This window comes from Lampris incognitus, chromosome 4 (genome assembly GCF_029633865.1).
Source record: "Lampris incognitus isolate fLamInc1 chromosome 4, fLamInc1.hap2, whole genome shotgun sequence".
Lineage (NCBI taxonomy): Eukaryota > Metazoa > Chordata > Actinopteri > Lampriformes > Lampridae > Lampris > Lampris incognitus.
In genome coordinates this window covers 61390407-61412831 of record NC_079214.1, presented here as the reverse complement: position 1 = coordinate 61412831, position 22425 = coordinate 61390407, and the positions used below count along the sequence as shown (strand labels likewise).

Below are 22425 nucleotides of genomic sequence, written 5' to 3'. Positions count from 1 at the left end.
AATGTGACGGCTGCAGTCAATCATGTCTGCGAGCAGAAAGCCGTGACCCTCGGCGGAAATCTCACTGTTAAATCACAACGGCGGTTTTTTTCCCCATAATCACACTTCAGACAAGTCCCAATAAAGTTCCAGTGTTTTTAACATCCATTGTTTCTTTTTTCTTCTTTGCTTGTTCTTTCTATCTTGCGCTCCTGTTTTCTTGCTGTCTTTCATCTTTTTGCTCTCTCTCTCTCTCTCTCTCTCTCTCTCTCTCTCTCTCTCTCTCTCTCTCTCTCTCTCTCTCTCTCTCTCTCTCTTTCTGTCTGTGTCTCTCTGTCTCGCTCTCTCTGTGTCTGTGTGTCTCTCTCTCTCTCTCTCTCTCTCTCTCTCTCTCTCTCTCTCTCTCTCTCTCTCTCTCTCTCTCTCTCTCTCTCTCTCTCTCTCTCTCTCTCTCTCTCTCTCTTTCTGTCTCTGTGTCTCTCTGTCTCGCTCTCTCTGTGTCTGTGTGTGTCTCTCTCTCTCTCTGTCTCTGTCTCTCTGTCTCTCTGTCTCTCCCTCGCTCAGGGTAAGTGTGTGATTACAGTGCAGCTCGGTGCTGAGGAGCTGGCTGAGGATGACAGCGGGGTGGAGTACTTCCTGCTGTTTGCTGGCAGCACCCAGAGACACCTCACCAGCACCCTGAGGAGCAGCCATGACACCCTGCAGGCTCTATGCCCGGGTAATCCACCCACTTCCCCAAACCCCACCCCGCACACTCACAGGCATACATGAACATCTCACGTATATCGCGTGTGAGTCATCCACCTTGTGTTTGTTTGTAGAAGGACGACCCCACCTGCAGCGCTCTTACACACACGTGATGTCTATATTTACTCTATATTCTGCCTTTTTTAGCATCGGGGTTTTTTTCTCGGCGCTACATTCAAATATGTCTGCATCTCCGTGTGTCGTCGTCTACAACTCTCATTGGGTGGTAATATTCAAAACACTTTTTTTTTTGGTGAACGGGAAGGTGTTATTCTTCCATTTCCACCTCGGCAAGCCTGGTGTGCGTCTTTGTTTCAAAACAGAGTGGCTCTGTGGTGTCCTTGATCGGAGTCACTGTTGGAATGCCGCAATACCAGGTGTATTGTGCGCTTCAATGTGAAGCACTTTGGGTGTCTAGAAAAGCACTATATAAATGTAATGATGATGATGCTGATGATTAATATTATTGTTGGGGCCGTCTGGGTAGCGTAGTGGTCTATTCTGTTGCCTACCAACACAGGGACCGCCAGTTCGAATCCCCGTGTTACCTCCGGCTTGGCCCTGCATCCCTACAGACACAATTGGCCGTGTCTGCGGGTGGGAAGCCGGATGTGGGTATGCGTCCTGGTCGCTGCACTAGCGCCACCTCTGGTCGTTTGGGGGCGCCTGTTCGGGGGGGAGGGGGACCTGGGGGGAATAGCGTGATCCTCCCACACGCTACGTCCCCCTGGTGAAACTCCTCACTGTCAGGTGAAAAGAAGCGGCTGGCGACTCCACATGTATCGGAGGAGGCATGTGGTAGTCTGCAGCCTTCCCTGGATCGGCAGAGGGGGTGGAGCAGCGAGAGTGGGGTAATTGGCCAGGTGCAATTGGAGAGAAAAAGGTGGGGGGGATATTATTATTATTGGGAACAATGCAGACCATCCTCTGTTAGTTGCTCCCTTCAGGGCGGAAGTTTGAGGTGCCCAGATTACAGAGCAGCAGATATAAACACACCTACATACTTCATGCAATGACCTCGCACAATCTGCACAAAACTTAGTTTGGTTTTAATGTTTAGCTCTATGTTGCACATTTGCATTTGCAGCCGGGTTTTTTTTTGCACAGCGGTCTCCTACCTCTCTGTTGAATTATCACTGTTGTATCTATTTACTTTGTTTTCTTTTAATGACTATTAATTGTGCTGCTGCATGATAAGTGTGCTGTGAACAGTAGAAATTTTGAAGAAGTGAAGAAGGAATGGAGTCTGTCTCTGCAGTGGACAATGACCCTCAGCCCATCACTGTCAACCTTCATCGTTTAGAGAGAAATCATCCTCTTGTTTCTCTACAACCCGACTCATTCAACCCCAAAGTACCCCTTCACTTTATTTTTTATATTCTAGACACTTGCAGACACTTGGCACTCACATCCAGAGTGACTTTTGTGTTTAGCAGAAAAATAGGCTTCATGTAGCGGGTCAACATTACATGCATGTAGGGACTTTAAGGGTCAGAGCCACTGCACCCCGAGAATATTCTGGAGACCACACAGGGAATGATGATATAAGACAATAAACTGGAGAGAAAAAAATAATTAAAAATGAACATGTGAAAGGAAGGAATGAATGGATTTTTTTCCCTTTTTTTTTCTTTCTTCTTTTCGGCCATATCGTTAAACCGGTATCTGTTTTCCAGATGGCGAGAAAGAATGTGCCACTTAGTCTTGTTGGAAAACTTGTTTACTTTCATTATCTTGTAAAGGGCTCAGGTGGATTGGAGCCGTCAGAAGGAGCAGGGAGTAGCGGAGACTCCCAGCTGGAGGCTGCGAGTCGCTCCACCCTGCTAACAGATTAGCTCTGCTTCACCGCTCCCTCTGTCAGCTTCCTCGCCTGCCAACTGTGACTCCATTCGAAAGCCTAAAAGGGCAGAGAAGTTAGCCTTAGGTCACTGTTTTGAGACTCCTGGGGGATCTGGAAACATCTTGGAAAATTTTGAAGTCGATGCTGACCTGCTGTGTGTGCATATTTTTTTAAGTAGTGCACTCGGTCCATATTTGCTGTGTTAGGAACGCTTGACAGCTGGCTTAAAAGTGGAAAACTTTGGTTGGACTTGGCAGCCGTTGGATGTAGTAAATGTGTGGATTGCTCTGAAGCAAGGCGATTGAGATTAAGCATAAAAAGAGAAGTCTCATCTAATCTCATCTCATCATCAGTTGCTTCACTGGGGTCGGGTCGCGGTGGCAGCAAGTTAAGTAGGGCACTCCAGACGTCCCTCTCCCCAGCAACACCCTCCAGCTCCTCCTGGGGGATCCCAAGATGTTCCCAGGCCAGATTGGACATGTAGTTCCTCCAGCGAGTTCTGGGTCTACCCCGGGATCACATCTCAGTTGGACATGCCCAGAAACCCTCCAAAGGAAGGCGCCCAGGAGGCATCCTAATCAGATGCCTGAACCACCTCAACTGGCTTCTTTCGACATGAAGGAGCAGCGGCTCTACTCCGAGCTCCCTCTGGATATCCGAGCTCCTCACCCCATCTCTAAGGCTGAGCCCAGACACCCTACGGAGGAAACTCATTTCAGCCACTCGTATCCGTGATCTCACCCTTTCGGTCACTACCCAAAGCTCATGACCATAGGTGAGGGTTGGAACAAAGACTGACTGGTAAATTGAGAGCTTTGCCTTCCAGTTCAGCTCCCTCTTCAGCACAACGGTCCTGTACAGCGTCCGCATTACTGCTGATGCTGCACAGATCCGCCTGTCAATCTCCCAACCCATCCTATAATCAATCGTGAACAAGACCCTAAGATACTTGAACTTGATCACTTGAGGCAACAACTCATCCCCAAAGAGAAGTCACGTTTGTTAAATATTCCCCAGGATCAGAATAAAGAAATGAAAAATCAGACAGAACCAAGTGACACCCTCCTTCCCTTGTCCTCCACACAGGACCATGTTATTTATCACTGGTTTGGTCAGGGTGGAGGTTCAGAGCTCTGAACAGGACACCTACTGGGGTCACTCCTTCTCTGCTTAATAATGCTAATATGTTTACAAGATGGTTGTGTGATATATCTGAAGTAAAAATTGTCAATATCTAAGGACAGAGCTATTTTACTACTACTACTACTACTACTACTACTACTTCCAGCTGCTCCCGTTAGGGGTCGCCACAGCGGATCATCCGTTTCCATCTCTTCCTGTCCTCTGCATCTTCCTCTGTCACACCAGCCACCTGCATGTCCTCCCTCACTACATCCATAAACCTCCTCTTTGGCCTTCCTCTTCTCTTCCCTGGCAGATCCATTTTAAAAGGGCAAAGCTATTTTACTACTCAAAAATACAGGTTGTTGAATACAGTGGCAATAACAAACCAAGTGGGAAGTTATGCAGTAAAAGTTGATAAGAACCCACCATGCACCTACTAATATTTCTGACCCGTTAAGAGGAGATGGGCCTCACGACTGAGAATTTCATCTTGTGTTGTCCATCAATCCATCCATCATCCAGACTGCTTATCCTGCTCTCAGGGTCGTGGGGATGCTGGAGCCTACCCCAGCAGTCATTGGGCGGCAGGCGGGGAGACACCCTGGACAGGCCACCAGTCCATCACAGGACCTATATATATATATATATATATATATATATATATATATAAACTTATCAGAGAGCTTAAAAATTTGATCAACAAAGGGACAACTACTACTACTACCTTTTCATTTTTAAAGAAAAATATTTATCTAAAATGTGATCAACAAAGTGACAAGATTTAAGATATTTGTTTTAAAAGTGATTTGAAACGTAATTCACCAGTAGTTCTTCATGTACAAATGTTTCAGGTGTTTCAGATGTTGTTGTGACATTGTGATATTTTGTGTTAACTTGCCTATTTCCGTAATGTATTTTGTTTGCAGACATTATTTGGTGCCTCTGACTTTCTGGCTTGATGGTCTGTGCTGTAATAATTCTCTTCTATAGACTTTAGCTTGTATTTTTACATGAGAATCCATCACGGTCTGACGTTCCTCTTTCTTTCTCAAAACGCACCCCTCTTTTCCCCTTCCTCGCTCTACCTCCTACCCCCTCCACTGTTCTCCTTTTCCCTTGCAGCACATGACTGCTGTGAGGCGGTGCAGGTCACCCTTTGCTCCGTCAGGTGCCCTGTCCTCATGGCACCCGAGGACCAAGGGACCTGTCTGAGTCATGTCGCCCCAGTGGCCGAGCATTGCTTCTGCTTCGTCCAGGACCTGGCCTTCGACATGGCACAGTTCCTGGTGAGTCCTCACACGGAGGTTTCTTCAGGAGCTGGGTGACGGTGTTAGAACCACAGACCTGAGGCATGTCATGTTTGGAGGATTGTTTGCCCACGGCTTCATGGGGGGCTTTCTCCAGGGTTTTAACTGTGACCGTTACATAACCACACTGCTAGGTTCTCACCTCTTCTGGACGCTCACCATTCTTATGAAATAATCCTTATTTTTCCCAGCATGATTCATAGCTGCACACAAGTTACACTGCTACATTATTTTGTTAAAGTTAGATTCTTATTTGTTGCCCTTTTTTCCAACATACAGAACTATGTTAGCTTTGAAACTTTTTTATTGGCCATTTTAAATTAGTATAGAAAACAAATATAGGCATATATATCCAAGTTCTTTTACTCAGTCATGATTTTATAGTAATTTTTTACTGTTCAACAAATGAAAATATGATACAGTACATATTTTACAATCAAAATATGACATATAAAATCATGTCAGTTTGATTTTTTTTTTTAAACATCATGCAGTCCTTAACATGAACAGAAACATATAGATATCTCATTTGACTTATACAGTTTAGGAATTCACTCATTCCCCAAGCAAACGTTTGCAGCCTTTTCGCCGCATGTTTGGTGGGATAGCGAGACTAGTACCTTGGTAGGGGATGCTGTGTGAAGCTGTCCTTGTCTTGAAGGTAAATTCAACTGCTACTCTCTTTTCGGCCACCAGGAGACACAGTGATGCCTTTTACGTCAGCTGTTGGCTGCTGTGCTTCCGTAGGCAGCATGATGAGATTTTGTTGGTCATTCTATTAAGCTAGAATATTTTAGTTCATGTTAGGTGTAGTGTGCTTATAAAAGGTAGGAAACAACTGTTTTGCTATATTGTGTTTGTTTTTTGTGTTGGTGTCTCAAAGTGTGCAGATCTATTTTTAAAAAAATGTTTTTTTTAAACAATCACACTCAGAGCCAGCTAGACTTTTCTCTGGTAAAAGGTGTTAGGCTGGGGGCATCTGGGTAGCGTAGCGGTCTATTCCATTGTCTACCAACACGGGGATCCCCGGCTCGAATCCCTGTGTTACCTCCGGCTTGGTCGGGCATCCCTACAGACACAATTGGCCGTGTCTGCGGGTGGGAAGCCGGATGTGGGTATGTGTCCTGGTCACTGCACTAGCGCCTCCTCTAGTTGGTTTGGGCGGGGGGGTGAACTGGGGGGAATAGCATGATCCTCCTACGTGCTACATCCCCCTGGTGAAACTCCTCACTGTCAGGTGAATCAGAATCGAATCAGAATACTTCATTCATCCCTGAGGGCTGGCAACTCCACATGTATCGGAGGAGGCATGTGGTAGTCTGCAGCCCTCCCCGGATCGGCAGAGGGGGTGGAGCAATGACTGGGAAGGCTCAGAAAAGTGAGGTAATTGGCCGGATACAATTAGGGAGAAAAGAGGGGGGGGTGTTAGGCTGCATTCAGTGAAAGTGGGATTCTGCCTAACAATCAGGAGACATTTTATAGATTATTAAAATAAAAGACACATTAACAAATTAAAGCAACGTTATGCAACTTTTTACCTTAAAGTAACAGCTTCAGAATCATTTAGATGGTACACTGACTGTAATAGGGAGAGCAGCACATCTTTCATTCCCACTCCGTGCCACGAATGTCTGTTCTTGCGCTATGTAGCTTGGGTTGAGCGGGTGCAATCCCTCTCGAGCGACATTGTTTTTCCTAGGATGGCAAAGTCATGACCCGCCCTCCTCTGCCTCTGATTGGCTAGTACTCGTAGCCCTCATTGGTTGGGTTGGTTAGGTTTCAGCATGAGGAGTTAGACTGGTTAGGGTTAGGGTAAGAATATTGGGGTAAACCAATCGCAGGTCATGCCTTTGCGGGAGATCATACCCATTCAACCCAAGTTACCTAGTGCAAGAAGAGGCGTTCGGGGCGCAGCATGGGAATGAAAGAGGCATCATTGTCCCTATTACAAGTCAATGTACCATCAAAATGATTTGGAAGCTGTTATTTTAAGGTAAAACAGTTGCATAATGTTGCGTTAAGTCTCTAATGTAGTGTGACTCATAGAGGACTGGTAAAAAACTCTTAGTCTGCTTTTAAAACCATACTTATTATTATTTCATGCGATGCTTTTCCCTTGTCCTACATATTTTGTGTTGGAAAGGCCGCGGGGCAAATTTCTAGTTGCAGGTCAAGCTGTTACCTGTACCCCCCCTTTTTTTTCTCCCCAATTGTATCCGGCCAATTACCCCACTCTTCTGAGCCGTCCCGGTCACTGCTCCACCCCCTCTGCCGATCCGGGGAGGGCTGCAGACTACCACATGCCTCCTCCGATACATGTGGAGTCGCCAGCCGCTTCTTTTCACGTAGCGCGTGGGAGGATCATGCTATTCCCCCTGTTCCCCCTCCCCCCTGAACAGGTGCCCCGATCAACTAGAGGAGGCGCTAGTGCAGCGACCAGGACCCACACCCATATCTGGCTTCCCACCCACAGACACGGCCAATTGTGTCTGTAGGGATGCCCGACTAAGCCGGAGGTAACACGGGGATTCGAACCTGCGATCCCCGTGTTGGTAGGCAACGGAATAGACCGCTACGCTATCTGGATGCTCGTTACCCATACTGTTATTGAATTTGCCACCAGTCGAATGGGCGTGGGAACATTGTCAGTGACATCACCTGCCAGTTTAATTCAAATTGTTATCGTTCTACTGAAATGTCAACACCAGTGTTATGAACCCTGTCTTACAGGAAGTAAGAACCATTTATAGCTCATCCTATGTTCTGCTACAGAACATATAACCACTACCAAAAATATGCAGGACCACACGAAGTACAGAGGCATGAGTCTTGGTGTACTGTGGTTTGCACTTCCTACTAAGAGGATTTTTGGGTGTTATAACCATTCAGAGACACACATTTTTTTGCCCAGTTTATGCAAATTTTGCATTGGAATTTCAAATAAATGGCAAACATTGTGAAGCGGTGAATATTACATATATTGATTAAAAATTGGTATCGTTGTTGTAGCTCATCAGAAGTTGTTAAAAGTGCCAGTCAAGTCAAGTCAGTTTTATTTGTATAGCCCAAAATCACAAATTACACATTTTCCTCAGGAAGCTTTACAGCAACACAACATCCTGTCCTCAGACCCTCGCATCGGATGAGGAACAACTCCCTAAAAACAAAAAAACCTTTACCAGGGAGGAAAATAGGAAGAAGCCTCAGGGAGAGCAACACAGGAGGGATCTCTTGCTATCATATTTCTTGCTCCAATGGAATGAAAATAATTCTTATTTCAAAATGATAAATAACACAAATGCATTTTCGTGTGTGTGTTCACTGAAGACGACCAGGTCATGTTTTTATTAATGCACAATTCTGTTTATAGTATTGCTTTCATGTATTTGTTTACACACAAAGCGATATCAGTACTGTAGCCTATAGTTAAAATTAATTTTCTCCTATACACTGATACTATGGTGAAGGTTTCACACCTCTCTAGCAGTACAACAATCCTCTCTTTCTGCCTTAGAGGAAGTACTTTGCTGTAGTACTACATAGAGAAATGTACTGCAAATGTGACCCACATTGTAGGTTTTTTTAGTGGGCGTCGGGAGTGAAATATGTACGGGTAGTGTGGGGCTCCAACACAGCTCAGTGTCAGAAGTCACATCTGTTGGCACAGCATCCCGGTGACCATTACTTTTCAGCAGATTTGTAGCTGGTACTCTCATCCAGAGTGCAATAACCACGTGGGTCAGTTGAGCAGACCTCAATCCCCCCCCTCTCCACTTTTCAAAAACCCCACTTATTCTCGTTAACTTCCCTCCATCCAGGTGAGCACGGCAGGCCGTGCCAATGGCCTGGAGGGGGCACTGCTCCTGGATGAGTGTCATGTTCCCCTGCAAGAGTGTGAGCGTCTGGATGAGAGCCTGGCGCTGGCCCTTCGCCACCTAAAGCTTCCCCCGGAATGGAGCCTACTGGGAAAGAAACTCGCTAACAGCACAGGTGGGACTCTGTGTGTGTTGTGTTTTGTTTGTGGGGGTGGTGGTGGTGGTGGTGGTGGTGGGTAGTCCACATGCTGTGTTCATCCATCCATCCATTCATTATCCAAACCGCTTATTCTGCTCTCAGGGTGGCGGGGATGCTGGAGCCTATCCCAGCAGTCATTGGGCGGCAGGCAGGGAGACACCCTGGACATGCCGCCAGGCCATCACAGGGCCAACACACACACACACACACACACACATATATATATTCACACCTAGGGACAATTTAGTACGGCCGAGTCACCTGACCTACATGTCTTTGGACTGTGGGAGGAAACCGGATGCTGTGTTCAAAAACAATTTAAACCTGAAATTCACCAGTTTTCTCTATTAATAAATTATTTTATCCATCCGGATCCTGGAGTCAGGTTCCATAATACTACGAGTCATGGTTGGAGACACTCTCCAGTGTCCGTATACCGCTGCTGAAATCTTTGGGCCAGGTCACAGGAACACTGGTGCAGCGGCAGACATGTACGTGTTGGAAACACTCCCAATAACATTACTGTTGAACAGTGTTCCCATATTAAATGTAATTCATACCACAGTGGACTGTCTGTGTTGGCTTTGGTCCAAGGATAACATTTTTACAAGAATCGGAACTGTTTACTCCTGCGCTGATGACCCGTGAGCGAGAATGTCTGCTACACGTTGTTTGTAGTCCCGCTACACCTTGTTTGTAGTCCCAGAACATCAGAGTCAACAGGTCTGTTTCTCTCTGCCTCCTCCATCCACTATATCACACCACTGTTCTGCTGTACTGTGTGGAGTTGGCTTGTTCTCCCCGTGTCTGTGTGGGTTTCCTCCGGGGGCTCCGGTTTCCTCCCACAGTCCAAAGACATGTAGGTCAGGTGACTCGGCCATACTAAATTGTCCCTAGGTGTGAATGTTTGTGTGTATGTGGATCCTGTGATGGCCTGGCGGCCTGTCCAGGGTGTCTCCCCACCTGCCGCCCAATGGCTGCTGGGATAGGCTCCAGCATCCCCGCGTCCCTGAGAGCAGGATAAGCGGTTTGGATAATGGATGGAAGGATGGATGGATGTTCTACTGCAGTGCTGACTGTCCAGTGGAGTTGCCAGATCATATTCATGTTTCAAATGGTTAAAAAGTTGATTTATGAATAGAGAATAGGCTAGGTAGGATTCCAGCTTGAAAAGGGCAAAATCTGCCAGTATTTATCTTGTCGTCCATGTTTGTCTCGTTGACGTGTCCTCAGCTAGAACTCTAGAAGAGTTGATCTTCACATTTAAGGTGTGGGGATGACAGGATCTCATATACACTGCAGTGTTTCAGAGAGGGAATTTGTTGATGTCCTCACACAAAGATATTTTATGCAATTTTTTTTCTTTTTATTATTGTCACTGACTGCTGTTATTCCTCTTTGCTCATACTCTTCTACTCTCGTTTTTCCACAAACTACTGTTCTATGTTGTACATATTGCATAATTGCAAATTTAGAATATTGTATATATATATATATATATGTATGTTGTATAAACTGTATTTGTTCGCAGCACATCTCATATTGCACATATATATACTCATATTTATTCCTCTGCCATCTCACTCATTGCACTACGCCTTGCACTTTGTGCCATTGTTTTACCGTCTGTTGTAAACCTGTATTTCTTTGTCTGAGTACTTGTGCTGAGCAGTGACAGTAAAGTTGAGTCTAATCTAGTATTACTTTATAGTTGTTGGAAGGAGGCTGTCGCTGCAGGATTGTGTGGGAGATGGGATGTAACACGCTATTGCCATTATAAAATGCCTGTTGTGTCGTTTGGTCACGTTGACCTGAAAATTAGGCTGTGGAAACGTGACCAAGAATTACTTTCCTGTCAGCCAGGTAGGTAGGAGGTACTTCTGCCCACACCAAGCCTAGTAAAGTTCTCCTTTTCCCCCTTCAATGCATTGTTTTTTTGGGGGGAGGGTTTGCCCCCTTTTTCTCCCCCAGTTGTATCCGGCCAATCACCCCACTCTTCCGAGCCGTCCCGGTTGTTGCTCCACCCCCTCTGCCGATCCGAGGAGGGCTGCAGACTACCACATGCCTCCTCCCATACATGTGGAGTCGCCAGCCGCTTCTTTTCACCTGACAGTGAGGAGTTTCACCAGGGGAACGTGGCACATGGGGGGGGGGATCACGCTATTCCCCCCAGTTCCCCCTCCCCCCGAACAGGCGCCCCGACTGACCAGAGGAGGCCGCTAGTGCAGCGACCAGGACACATACCCACATCTGGCTTCCCACCTGCAGACACGGCCAATTGTGTCTGTAGGGACGCCCGACCAAGCCGGAGGTAACACGGGGATTCGAACCATGGAATTCATTGCACTATTTAATACCTAGAAGACGTTTGCATTTCATGAATCAGAACTCATGCTGGTTATTTGCTTATTTATTTATTTGCCGGTGTGTTTATGTCAGTCATAGTTGTTTTTTTCCTGCCTGAATAGAAAGAGATAGATCACAATCAGAATTGGCTTTATTGGCTACATGTGCCTATGCAGACGAGAGTTTGACTCCGGTTCACAGCAGCTTCTAGCACTTACCCACACACACACACACACACACACACACACACACACACAAAGCAGAAGTAAATGGAACAACAGGTATGATATTATGTGAGATATGTTATTGTGTGTATGTGTGTTACGTTGTATGTAGTATGTATTTCTCTTGTTTGTGTGTTGTAGAGAAGGAGCTGTGTACCAGGGCTTGTCAGTGGAGGTGAACACCATGTGTGTGTTTGCCTAAGGCTCAGCAGACAGCAGGAAATGAGCTCGCTTGGCATGTTGTTGCCCTGATTATTGCCCTGATATACACGTACCTGGTTGTAAAGCTCGACGTTAACGCTAACCCACGGATCGTGTTCTCATTCTGAGACAACCAGAAGCATCGTCTTTTCTGGTTGTGTATCCGAGCTGATCAATAACATCCTATTGCCCCGCACAAATTCAGACTTTCCAAGCAGGTGTTTCAAAGATAGCAAGAAAACGAGGAAAAATATTTCCCGAGCTAGCAATAAATAAATAAACAAATAAACAAATAAATAAAAGCAAACAAAACAAACCTCTCCTTGTATGCAAAAAAAATCAGTCCATTACTAAGTGACAGTGTGTTGAGGTCCAGACTTTATCAATAGATCGAGGCCCTCCTGCCCTCAAACAGTATGGACCAGTTTCACACACACACACACACACACACACACACACACACACACACACACACACATACAAAGTACATTCCTGGAAGCAGGGAATATAAACAAATATATACATAAAGTACATATATAACATTATATATAATTACTTAAATTAATATATGTAATTATATATTAATATATATGTAACTATGTTATATATAATTATAGGTTATATACATACACACACACACACACACACACACACAAACAAAGTACATTCCTGGAAGCAGGAATATAATGCAAAACACTGAAGGGCAAACATTCCAGTCCAGTGAAACCATCCTTCTGACACGAGGAATGCCTCAGGAAGTGGCTCAGAGGTGATGGCTGATGTTAAATGTAGTAAATGTAACCTTCTCTCTCTTTCTTTTTCTCTCTCTCTCTCTCTCTCCCTCCCTCTCCCTCTCTCCCTCTGTGTGTTGTTAATGCAGTACCGCCCTCTGTCTGTCACGTGGTTTATGACCATAAAAAGGCTGACGTGAATGAAAACCTACAGGACAGTGCCGTCTCTTACCTCGCAGGTCGGCCACACTTAATCAGCAGAGTGGCCTCTATCAGGGTCTGTAGTCGAGGGACCTCCCCTCTCAACCAGCCACGCCACCCTGCAGCCCTAATACATTTCATATGTTACGGCTTACTTCCTTATCTAGTGCAAATTAGCACGTGTAAAGAGAGATTATAACCCTCCTTAATTACTAAATTTACAAGCATCAAATGTTAAGATGTGTAATCGCCAGAGCCACTGTGCTGTGAAAATGGACGGACAAAACCCTGATGTAGTGAGGTGTCAGTGTACACTATGTGTGGTGTAAGACACTGCTGACAGGTGTCCAGGTAGCATGACGGTCTATTCCGTCGCCTACCAACATGGGGATCGGCGGTTTGAATCCCCGTGTTACCCCCGGCTTGGTCGGGCGTCCCTACAGACACAATCGGCTGTGTCTGCGGGTGGGAAGCCGGATGTGGGTATGTGTCCTGGTCACCGCACAAGCGCCTCCTCTGGTAGGTCAGGGGTGCCTGTTCGGGGGGAGAGGGTGAACTGGGGGGGAATAGCGTGATCCTCCCATGTGCTATGTCCCCCTAGCCAAACTCCTTACTGTCAGGTGAAAAGAAGCGGCTGGCGACGCCACGTGTCGGAGGAGGCATGTGATAGTCTGCAGCCCTGCCAGGATCGGCAGAGGGGGTGGAGCAGTGACCGGGACGGCTCGGAAGAGTGGGGTAATTGGCTGGATACCATTGGGGAGAAAAAGTGGGGGGGGGCACTGCTGAGTAGATGGGTGAGCAGGCTGGTCAGGTGCAGACGTGGTTGTAGTTAACACGCCCCCTGTGAGAGCCCGGACTCACTCCAGTAGTGTTGTAGGTAAAGACCAGAGCAAGTGTGAGTTGTTTGCATAGCTGGGCGGTGGCACAGCAAAGCCCAATTAAACAGCAGTTTGTGCAGGGGAGAAATGGGATTTCAGAATGAGAAAAAACACGTACATTTTGTTAAAATTACATCTCCAATTTTCTCCGGCCATTGACTCTGATGGCTTTAATCTGCCAAAGTCGGCGAAATGAGCTGATTTGAATGATAAACACTGGGAGGTAATTACTCTCAGTATTAGCAGGGTAAATAAGACTTCAGGGAGCAGTCAGCTGCCCTAAGCACGGCCCCTCCCTGTGACCATTGTAAAGATAATAACTCATATTCTAACTTCTACTTCAATATTCAACCAAGCCGGCCGATAAAACACAGCAGATATTTAGAAGGACACGGGGTTGACAAGATGAGAACTTGTTTTTCCATTTAGATTTATTCCAGAATGTGTAATTTGTGTAGATAATGTGTAAAATCTTCAAAATATACTATATCCATCCACCGTTCAAATAAAGATTGATTATGCAAGACTAAAACTAAGCGATAAAAGAGATTTGAAACCCTCGGCTGATGGATTTGAAAAACTGATGGTGACTTTAGTTTATCTCGATACATATTTGTAGCAGCTGTATTTTTGAAATAAGTGATGGTTAGATATTTCAACTTGACCGAAAGCCAGTTATTTTCTCAAGATGAATAGCCACTTCCTGTGTGGCAAGATGGCGGCGTGAATTAACATTTGCGGCGGTCTCACCCAGTACCGTCCATGCGGTGTCTTTGTCCAGGTCTAAGTTTTGTCTTTGTTTGATGGCTGGGAGAGCTGGCACTGGATTGGCTGGGAGAGCTTGGTCTGCTGCATCCTGTGGGCCCAGGGACCATGGCCCTGCCTGGAGCTGTGCTCGAGGAGGAAACACCAGGGCGGTCTGGCGGGACGCGGAAGCGGGGCAGGCTAAGCTAACTGCTAGCCCATGTAGACCGGCAGTTCCAATGACACCTAGGGCGGTCTGGCGGCGGCCTCGCCTGACGTTGCCTGTGGTGTTTTTGACGTCGTCTTGTGGAGTGCGGGGAGGTGTGTCAAGGGTGTCTGGCTGGGAGAGCTGGCGCTGGATCGGCTGGGAGAGCCAGGTCCGCTTCGTCCTGTGGGCCCAGGGACAACGGCCCCTGCCTGGAGCTGCGCCCAAGGAGGAAACACCGAGGGCGGTCTGACAGGACACGGAAGCAGGGCGGGCTAAGCTAACTGCTAGCCCACGCAGACCGGCAGTTCCGACAGTCATCCTGGCTGGCATTCGTTCCCTTGGACAGGGATTTTTTTTAGTTTGGATATATGTGTTAGCTTGGATATGTGTGTTCTTGTAGTTTTTGGATGTGTTTTTGTCTTTGTGATGATAAAGTGTTCCTGATTCCTGAATATGAAAGCAGGATCTTAAAGTACAGCATCTGATGTTCTCCCAGGCCTAGCTTGATGTTGCCCTCCACATGCTGTGTCGCTGCTTGTGCTAAGTAGTGGACGCAGCACTGCACTCATGGCCAAATGGACTCAGACATGCACACACATAATCAACCAAACACATTCTCCTATGCACGGGGAAGTCGACAGAAAACACCCACGCACATACAAACACAAACATGCCTAATTCTGTCACGCTTGCCCACAGCGGCGTGTGCGTTTGAATCCGTTGGCGTGTTCTTTGTGTGGAAGGTGAGACTCCTGCTGCGATGAGTGGCATGTGCTTGAATAGGGCGTGCCCCACAGAATGTCACAGCTTCAAAAATGAGTCTCCCTCTATCCAGGACGGCCGGGGAAGGAAACTGGAGTGCCACCTTATGTCTCCATTTATCCGACGTGTCAGCGTGATGGATATCAACAGACTAGAGGTGGAGGTGAGGCTGGCTTATCTCAGTCATCCATCACGCTGTCGACACACACGGCAGCACACCGGCTGGCAGCGTGCCCGTCCAACCGCCGCCATTACCGCCACCACGAATGTCGCTTGGGAGATCTCACTATATGACACTGTTTATTCTCCAGAGGGAAATGCTGTGTGCCAGGCCAGCACAAAACAATGGTTCATGTTGTTTTGTGAAGCAAGAAAGCGCACACAACGTTTAACAGATTAAGCAGTTTACAGAAGTTCTCGTGAAACTCTTGTGGTGTTCCAGCTCAGCGAAGAAGAGGGAGTGAGAGGCTGCACAACAGCAGTTCTTGCTCCTGGACAGCCATTTACTCTGTAGTTGAGCACAGCCTTGGAGTTAATAAGATGACTTGCGCAGTAACCGAAGCACTTAATGCGGGCAATTAGCTTTTGCTTCGTCCTTAGGGCAGACCTTGGCGGAGAATGGCGAACGGCAAATGAAGTGAAAACGTCCTATTGGTAGTGGCAGACGTGACCATCTCTCATGTAAAATTATGCAGATGAATCCAAAAGTTCAAGATTCAAGAGTTTTGTTTGTCACATACACAGAAGTACAAGTCCCGAGTGCAGTGAAATAAAAACAGGTACAAGCTCCAAGATGTGCAAACAACAAAGTACAAACAGGTACACACGCATTCCAATTTGCAATATACAATTTACTTTCAATTTCAGTTCAGAATTATTGCAAATAGGTGGGTGCAACCCATAATGGAACCAGTTAAAAGAAAAAAAAACTGTGTTAATCTCATCAATATTTTAAGAAATTTAAAAATCGGTATTTTTAAAATTATTAAACATTTTAAAACTGTTAAAACTCATCAATGTTTTTAAAATTATAAACTATTGAGATAGTTTAAAAATATTTTATTTAAAATAAATATTTTGAAAATTATAAATTATTTAAATATTTTAAATAAAATGTTTTTTTTTTATATTTAAAAATTAAAAAGGTATGTAATTATAAAATTATGTACAGCTTAATTTAGGACAGAATTGGTAGATTATTTCTTGTAAAATATCGATTCCGTCAACACTGGTACTTTTAGCATCCCCCCCTCATTTACTTGTATGACTTTCCCCCTTATCTCCAGATGCTTCCGTCTTCTCACATTGACAATAAACTTTGTTAATGGGCTAGACAGTGATGGGCCATGTAATCCTCCAGGGTCTTTCTCCCCAACAGGCTTATTACATTCTTTAACCGTGAGGAACAGAAGACGAGGGAAAAGGCCAGGGCAGCTCCTTAAAACCCTGAAATATCCTGATAATCTCCCCCAGTAAAAGAAGGAGAACGCTCTTTAAGATTTAATTGCAAAGATGGTAATTAGACTGTGGCTGAGCGGGCTAAAAACATCCCCGGGCTCACTCCCAGCAACTGAGCCCAGGGTTAGTGCTGCTGGGAGCTGCACTGACAAACTTGACAGCCTGGTGCTTTGGCATGGAGGCACTGTTTATGTGTGTGTTGTGTGTATGTTTGTCTGGGCTATGTGTAAGAGAGAGTCACAGAGAAGTGAAGTTGTGTGCATTTTTTGTGTTTGTAGTGTGCCTGCTACTTAGTAAATTTTGTGTATGCAAATGCAGATGAGTGGCTATTTTATCCCCTGGCATATATTTAATGATGTCTTCTCTCTTGCACTTAAAACTCCGCCACCAACCTGTCAGCTGAACTTGCCGAGACTTACAAGCTCTACGGTTGTCTTGGCAGTACGGGTCTGTTAAGACCTCTGTCTTAGACTTACAGTTGCACCACCCTAGCCCCTTAACTGATTAATGGTGTGTCCCCTGTAGCGTTGCCCTGCATCAGGAACCTGTGGTATGCCCACTGCTGCACCACAAGCACCAGAGAAGGAATGTTGGACTAGAACATTAACCTGACACACTCATCTTACTTTGGTGTCTTTTTTTTTTTAATTCTGGGGGAAAAAAACCCCACAAAAAACCCCCAAAACCAGGCCATCTTCTCAATCCTTCCTGCTTCTCTCCCCCCCCTCTCAGAGGTGGAGCCTCAGGAAACTCTGTTGCACTTTGCTGCCCGTCGCGGCCTCAGGAGGGTGGCCGACTTCCTGCTGCAGCAGTCTGGAGCTCTAGAAGCCCTGCGATTGGCCAACAAACAAGGCCACACCCCTGCCAGCATCGCAGAGGAGCGAGGACACACAGAACTTCACCAGCTCCTCACACAGTAAGAGCAGACCTGGTTTTATTAACGTGTTGGTCTTAAGCAAATATTAAAGGCTGCTTTACCCAATTATGTGCCTGCATTGTTGCAATGTGTGCCATTTCCATGTTGTTAAATGGATTTGTTACATAGCAAACCTAGGTTTGGGTGCTCTAAAACACCGACCTCCTACATTAAGGTCTACATTTTTTCTTGCACGTTGTTGCATGGGGCCCCCGTGGGTTGACGAACAACAACCCCTCCTCAGGTGGACCATATTAGCTTGTTCTGGGCCACCCATCAGAGCTGTTTTTGACTCAATGGACCAGAGTTTCTGCAAGCATTGCCCTTTTCCCTGAACAAACAGCCTAGTGTCTATATAATGGAGGGCAGACAGTATGTTTTCTGTCCTTATGGGACAACGTCGTTTGTCTGTTGTCTTCATGGAACAATAGAAACATTCTAAGAATATCAGCAGCAGAACCACAGCGCTACAGTTCAGCTGCAGACAGATAGCTGACTCCAGTCAGTGCTCCCACTATTGTTAACACAGAAACCCAGAGGTGGCGGGCGTTGTTGAACAACACAAAGGGTCTTTTTAGGCTCCTGTGTGTTCAGTAATATAGCCCATTAATTTTAAGAAGGCATATCTCGATGAGCAAGGTACTCTGTGGGATGTAAGTGTAAGGATAGAAAGAGAGAGTGGTATAAAATGGGGGAAACGTGTGTTGTGATTATGGGTGTTAGTTATTTTCATAGAAATGTCTTTTTTCTTTTTTCTTTTTTTGTTGTCATGGGCAAGCCAGATTCTTTTGACCCGTCCAAAGTTAAACATTAAGCTGAAGAAAAAAAAAAACCCTCCTTTGTCGTAAATGGACTGCGACGTGCTGATAAGTGAAAATGGACCCCTATTATGTTTGCTGAACTCTGCTTATCTGGTGCTTGATAGTTTTCACTCGCTTAATGAGGATGGTGCTAGCTGAGACACAACTACACCTTAACATCCAACTCGTTGGCATGCAACTTGCAACTTGGCATGAAGTGTACTTCTGAACAACATGCTGTTTGGATTGCTTAAATGCAGCTTTCCCTTATGTGCTGTTAATTGCATTTCCCTCATGAAATGGGAAGTTGCTCATAGTCGTGCTGATGACCTCAGCTGGTAGGCCTCACAGCTAGCATTAAGTGCCTCCACCCAGCATTATGCAATCAGATATGGCTGGATGCGATGGGTCTCCCCCTTACACCAGTGTCTTTGTGAACAAAACCCTTCATCACGGAGAGCAAATGCAGCAGATGATGATAGTGACATCTTTAAAGTGAGGTGTTGTAGAGTTATTTTGATACTGCGGACAGAGGAAATTCATTTTCCAAAATCCCTCAGTAATATTTTCCGTTTTTAGCTGCAAACAATATTTATAAAAATAGAGTAGAACTTCCAAATAATTGCTGTTTATTTGGCACAGTGCCTTGTTGGCCAGAACCATATAGTATAAGGTGATGGCTGATGTTAATTCCCCACACTGTACAAGTTGGGGAAAAAAATTAACAGCAATGAAAGTTAAATGTTTAGGGAGGGTGGAGTGATGTTATGGTGACATCATTGTTGAACCCTTCCCTTGAGTAGCCCCAGGCTGTGTTAGCCAATCATGGGACTTTAACCTTGGTATGATCAACCTGTTTATTTTGGGGCAGGGCTGAGGCAGACACAGAGACAGAGAGAGGGACATTGACCATCCAGCCTTTCACTACATATGCCAGGGTGGTCTGCCACCTCCCGAAACTGAAAACACACACATTGACGGTGGGCGCGCACCCCGGGCATGAACCACCTACTCTCCAGAGGAGCGTGGAACAGCTCCGCCACTTGATCTGCCATCTCCATGCCAAGGTGAGTCATGCCACCCTGCCCTTTTGAGCACGCTATCTCACTTTTCCTCACACTAGCTTTAAGCTGGAGCCCTGTTACATGTGGATTCTGAATTAGTATTTATTTTTTTAACCGCCCTCTCACTTTAACCTTCAAGCTTAGATTGTGCAACCTGTGGTTTACCTTATGCAACCACAGTTACCAGCCGACGAGAGTTAGAGCATAGTTCTGCTGGTGTTTCTGAAGAAAGTGCTAATGTCTGTCCTGCCTCTTTCTTTTTTTTTCCATTTGTAGGGTGTTCCCTCACTAGATCTGCAGTCTGAGTCACTACACACAGCCCCAGAATGCAGTGAAGGTGTAGAAACAGAGACGGCCTGTTCAGAAAGACTACAGCATTGGTCAAGCACACAGATCCAGGGGTGTGAGGAGGAACACAGCCCAGAAGGAAGCAGCAGTAGCACTGTTGAAGTGGGACAACCGGGGAATGCAGAGATAAGAGGTTGTTCTCCTTTCAGTCTTCAGACATCCGAGCAACCAGAAGATGATGACTTCAGATTACACCACAGTCCAAACACTGACAGAGATTACTGCGAGACAAGGGAGGAACGCAGGGAGGAGGGAGCATGGGAGGGGAGGACGGAGCTGCTGGTTGCTTTCGATCGGAGTGTGAGTCTGTGTGACGGGGCTAGCGGGACACGGGGGGAGACAGAAGGGAAGAGTCCAGAGGTAGGAACCCCCCTACCTCCAGCTAAAGGTAAACAGACAGCGGAAACTGATAAAGAAGAGTCTCTAATCTGTCAATGGCTGGGGCCCCCAGAAAGGACAGATAGATTCAGCCGAGAAGGCGAGGAGAGCCTAGCAGTGGGAGAAGAGGAGAGTGGCTCAGGGTGCAGAAATCCAACAGTGTTCAGCAGAGACGAGCCAGTTTCCAACATGGGCAACGTGCAGTTGTCGGAGAACTCTGAGGTGCTGGACACATCTGACTCTGATATGGAGAAATGCTCCCAGGATGGGGAAAGTGTACAGAGGGAGGAGGAGGAGGTGCAAAGCAAACAGGATCCCTGTGGCAACCTTGGCTTTACTGGGGAGGAACAAGAGAGCAAAGGGTTGATAGACCCCACCTCCTCTAAACTGAATCTTTCCAACTCCTATCCAACAGGCTGCGGTGACGTAAGGCTGGAGGTGATGTCAGAATCTGTAGGGCCGCGTCCCACGATTGAGGGCCTCGGTGAGGGGGAATATTCATCAGACATAAACAAAATTGAACAAAACCAGGAAACAGCTGGTAGGGATTATCCTTCAGAAGAACAGTGTAACTTGGCTGATAATCACAGCCATGTAGCTCCAGATTCTGGAGGCCATTCTGAGGATTATTCAGAGAAGCAAGAAGACACTGGAGTATCAAGTGGTATAGGACTAGATGTTGCAGAGTCAGCTGATGTAGATGAGCAGGCTGAAGTACCCAGAGCTGATATAGAAAGCACCAGTTTGCCTTTAAATGAACCTGACAAACTTGAACAAACATGCATAGATAATACAGTTGATTTGCAAACTGCAGGTAACTCTATAGAGAGTACAGGGGCAGACACAGTCAGTTTTGAGCCAACTGAGATGATGTCCAGCTTGGGGAATGGACACACCGAGCTAGATCCAGGGATGACCCAGCAGGATGTGGTTCAAACCAAAAAAGGGGAAGTGGATTTGGTTGGGATCCAATCAGCCAAAACAACTGGCACAGGGCCTAATGAAAGCAATGCCACTTTGATGCCTGAGGAGTCGGGGCTACCTTTGGAGCAGAGCGTAGATGTTCTGATAGTAACGGACAGTGGAGAGGCCTGCCTGACCCCCCCTGACACTGAGCCTGAATCACAACCGTCACCCAGCCTTGGTACAATGGAAGCGTTGAGCCCTGAGGGGACAGGAAAGAGGCTTTCTTCGGATTCTTCTGTAGGAGGTCTGTCATTAGAGACTCTTTTTGCGGAGAGTGAGGGTGCTCAAGTCATGGAGACCGTGGAGGAGTATTTAGGGTCAGAGGTTGATGAGAGGGTGGTATTTGAACATAAGCAATCACTGACTGAAGGGAGCGAGGTGACCGACTCAGCGGCAGGACACGCCCTGCCCACAGACACCTGTGTTGGCGCACAGGTGACCCCTAGTAACGAGACTGGAGAGACGGACCCTACATTGATGCTACGGCAACTCAGAGAGGACACCTCAGAGATGACAGCTGAAACAGATACCAATGAGGGACTGAGTCACGTTGACATTCAGATCTGTGTGACTTCAGAGAATATGGCTCCTGCTTTGCATGGAGTAGATGTCACTCAGGGAGCAGTGCCACCTCCTGCTGACAATGAAGCATCCAGTCAGACTCCTGCTGAGGAGGTGTTTCCTCAAAAGGAGGAGACAAAACCTTTGAAGACCCCAGAGCCTGTGGATGGAGCCTCCAGTTTCCTTATCCAAGGTGGGGGAATAAGATGTTTGTCAGTGAGTTTTTTTTTTCCAGCAGGTTTTATTTTAGCATTTCAGCTTAACTCTAGGTGCCAAGCCAATATCCCTCCATCACTTTGCAATATTCATCCCTAACTACATCACTGAACAAAGTCAGGCATCACACAGACAAGGCACTTGAGTGGTTTTAATGGTTTTTACAGATAAATTGCAGCATTTGTTTGATGAATACGGTAATGAGGAAGACTTTATTTCAGTAACAAACTGTGTAAATGCAAGATTTTGATATAAAAGAATAGCACAATAAGGGCATTACAGAAGTACGGGCAACGGCATTGCAGTTGACTGGTGACATGCCGTGTTAGATGAGGCAATAAGCCACCTTATTAATAAATCAAAGCCAAGTGAAGTTTGATAACACTCGATTTTTCTTTTACATTTAACTTT

At 46.2% G+C, this 22425-nt stretch overlaps 2 protein-coding genes across 4 annotated transcripts in view; both read left to right on the top strand.

Moving 5' to 3' along the window:
• The first annotated feature begins 587 nt into the window (after positions 1 to 587).
• Positions 588 to 21676, top strand: si:dkey-172h23.2 (uncharacterized protein LOC393772 homolog). The gene is made up of 6 exons (XM_056279397.1): positions 588 to 697; positions 8817 to 8988; positions 17498 to 17681; positions 19353 to 19548; positions 19822 to 21554; positions 21673 to 21676. The coding sequence occupies exons 1-6, from the start codon at positions 671 to 673 to the stop codon at positions 21674 to 21676; spliced, it is 2316 nt and encodes a 771-aa protein (XP_056135372.1). The 5' UTR covers positions 588 to 670.
• LOC130111162 (A-kinase anchor protein 13) overlaps positions 21585 to 22425 on the top strand; it is a 97595-nt gene continuing 96754 nt past the window's right edge. For all 3 annotated transcript variants that reach the window (XM_056278223.1, XM_056278222.1, XM_056278221.1), the window contains exon 1: positions 21585 to 21991. In XM_056278223.1, the coding sequence (XP_056134198.1) occupies positions 21715 to 21991 (277 nt within the window). In that variant the 5' untranslated portion in view covers positions 21585 to 21714. The remainder of the gene's footprint in view (positions 21992 to 22425) is intronic.

What these genes read in the sequence shown, in the direction of transcription:
- si:dkey-172h23.2 (XM_056279397.1), top strand. Translation starts at nt 671, where the DNA reads ATGACACCCTGCAGGCTCTATGCCCGG. An exon ending in CCTGCAGGCTCTATGCCCGG is followed by an intron (nt 698 to 8,816) that starts GTAATCCACCCA and finishes CCCTCCATCCAG; the next exon opens with GTGAGCACGGCAGGCCGTGC. An exon ending in CTTCACCAGCTCCTCACACA is followed by an intron (nt 17,682 to 19,352) that starts GTAAGAGCAGAC and finishes ATTTTGGGGCAG; the next exon opens with GGCTGAGGCAGACACAGAGA.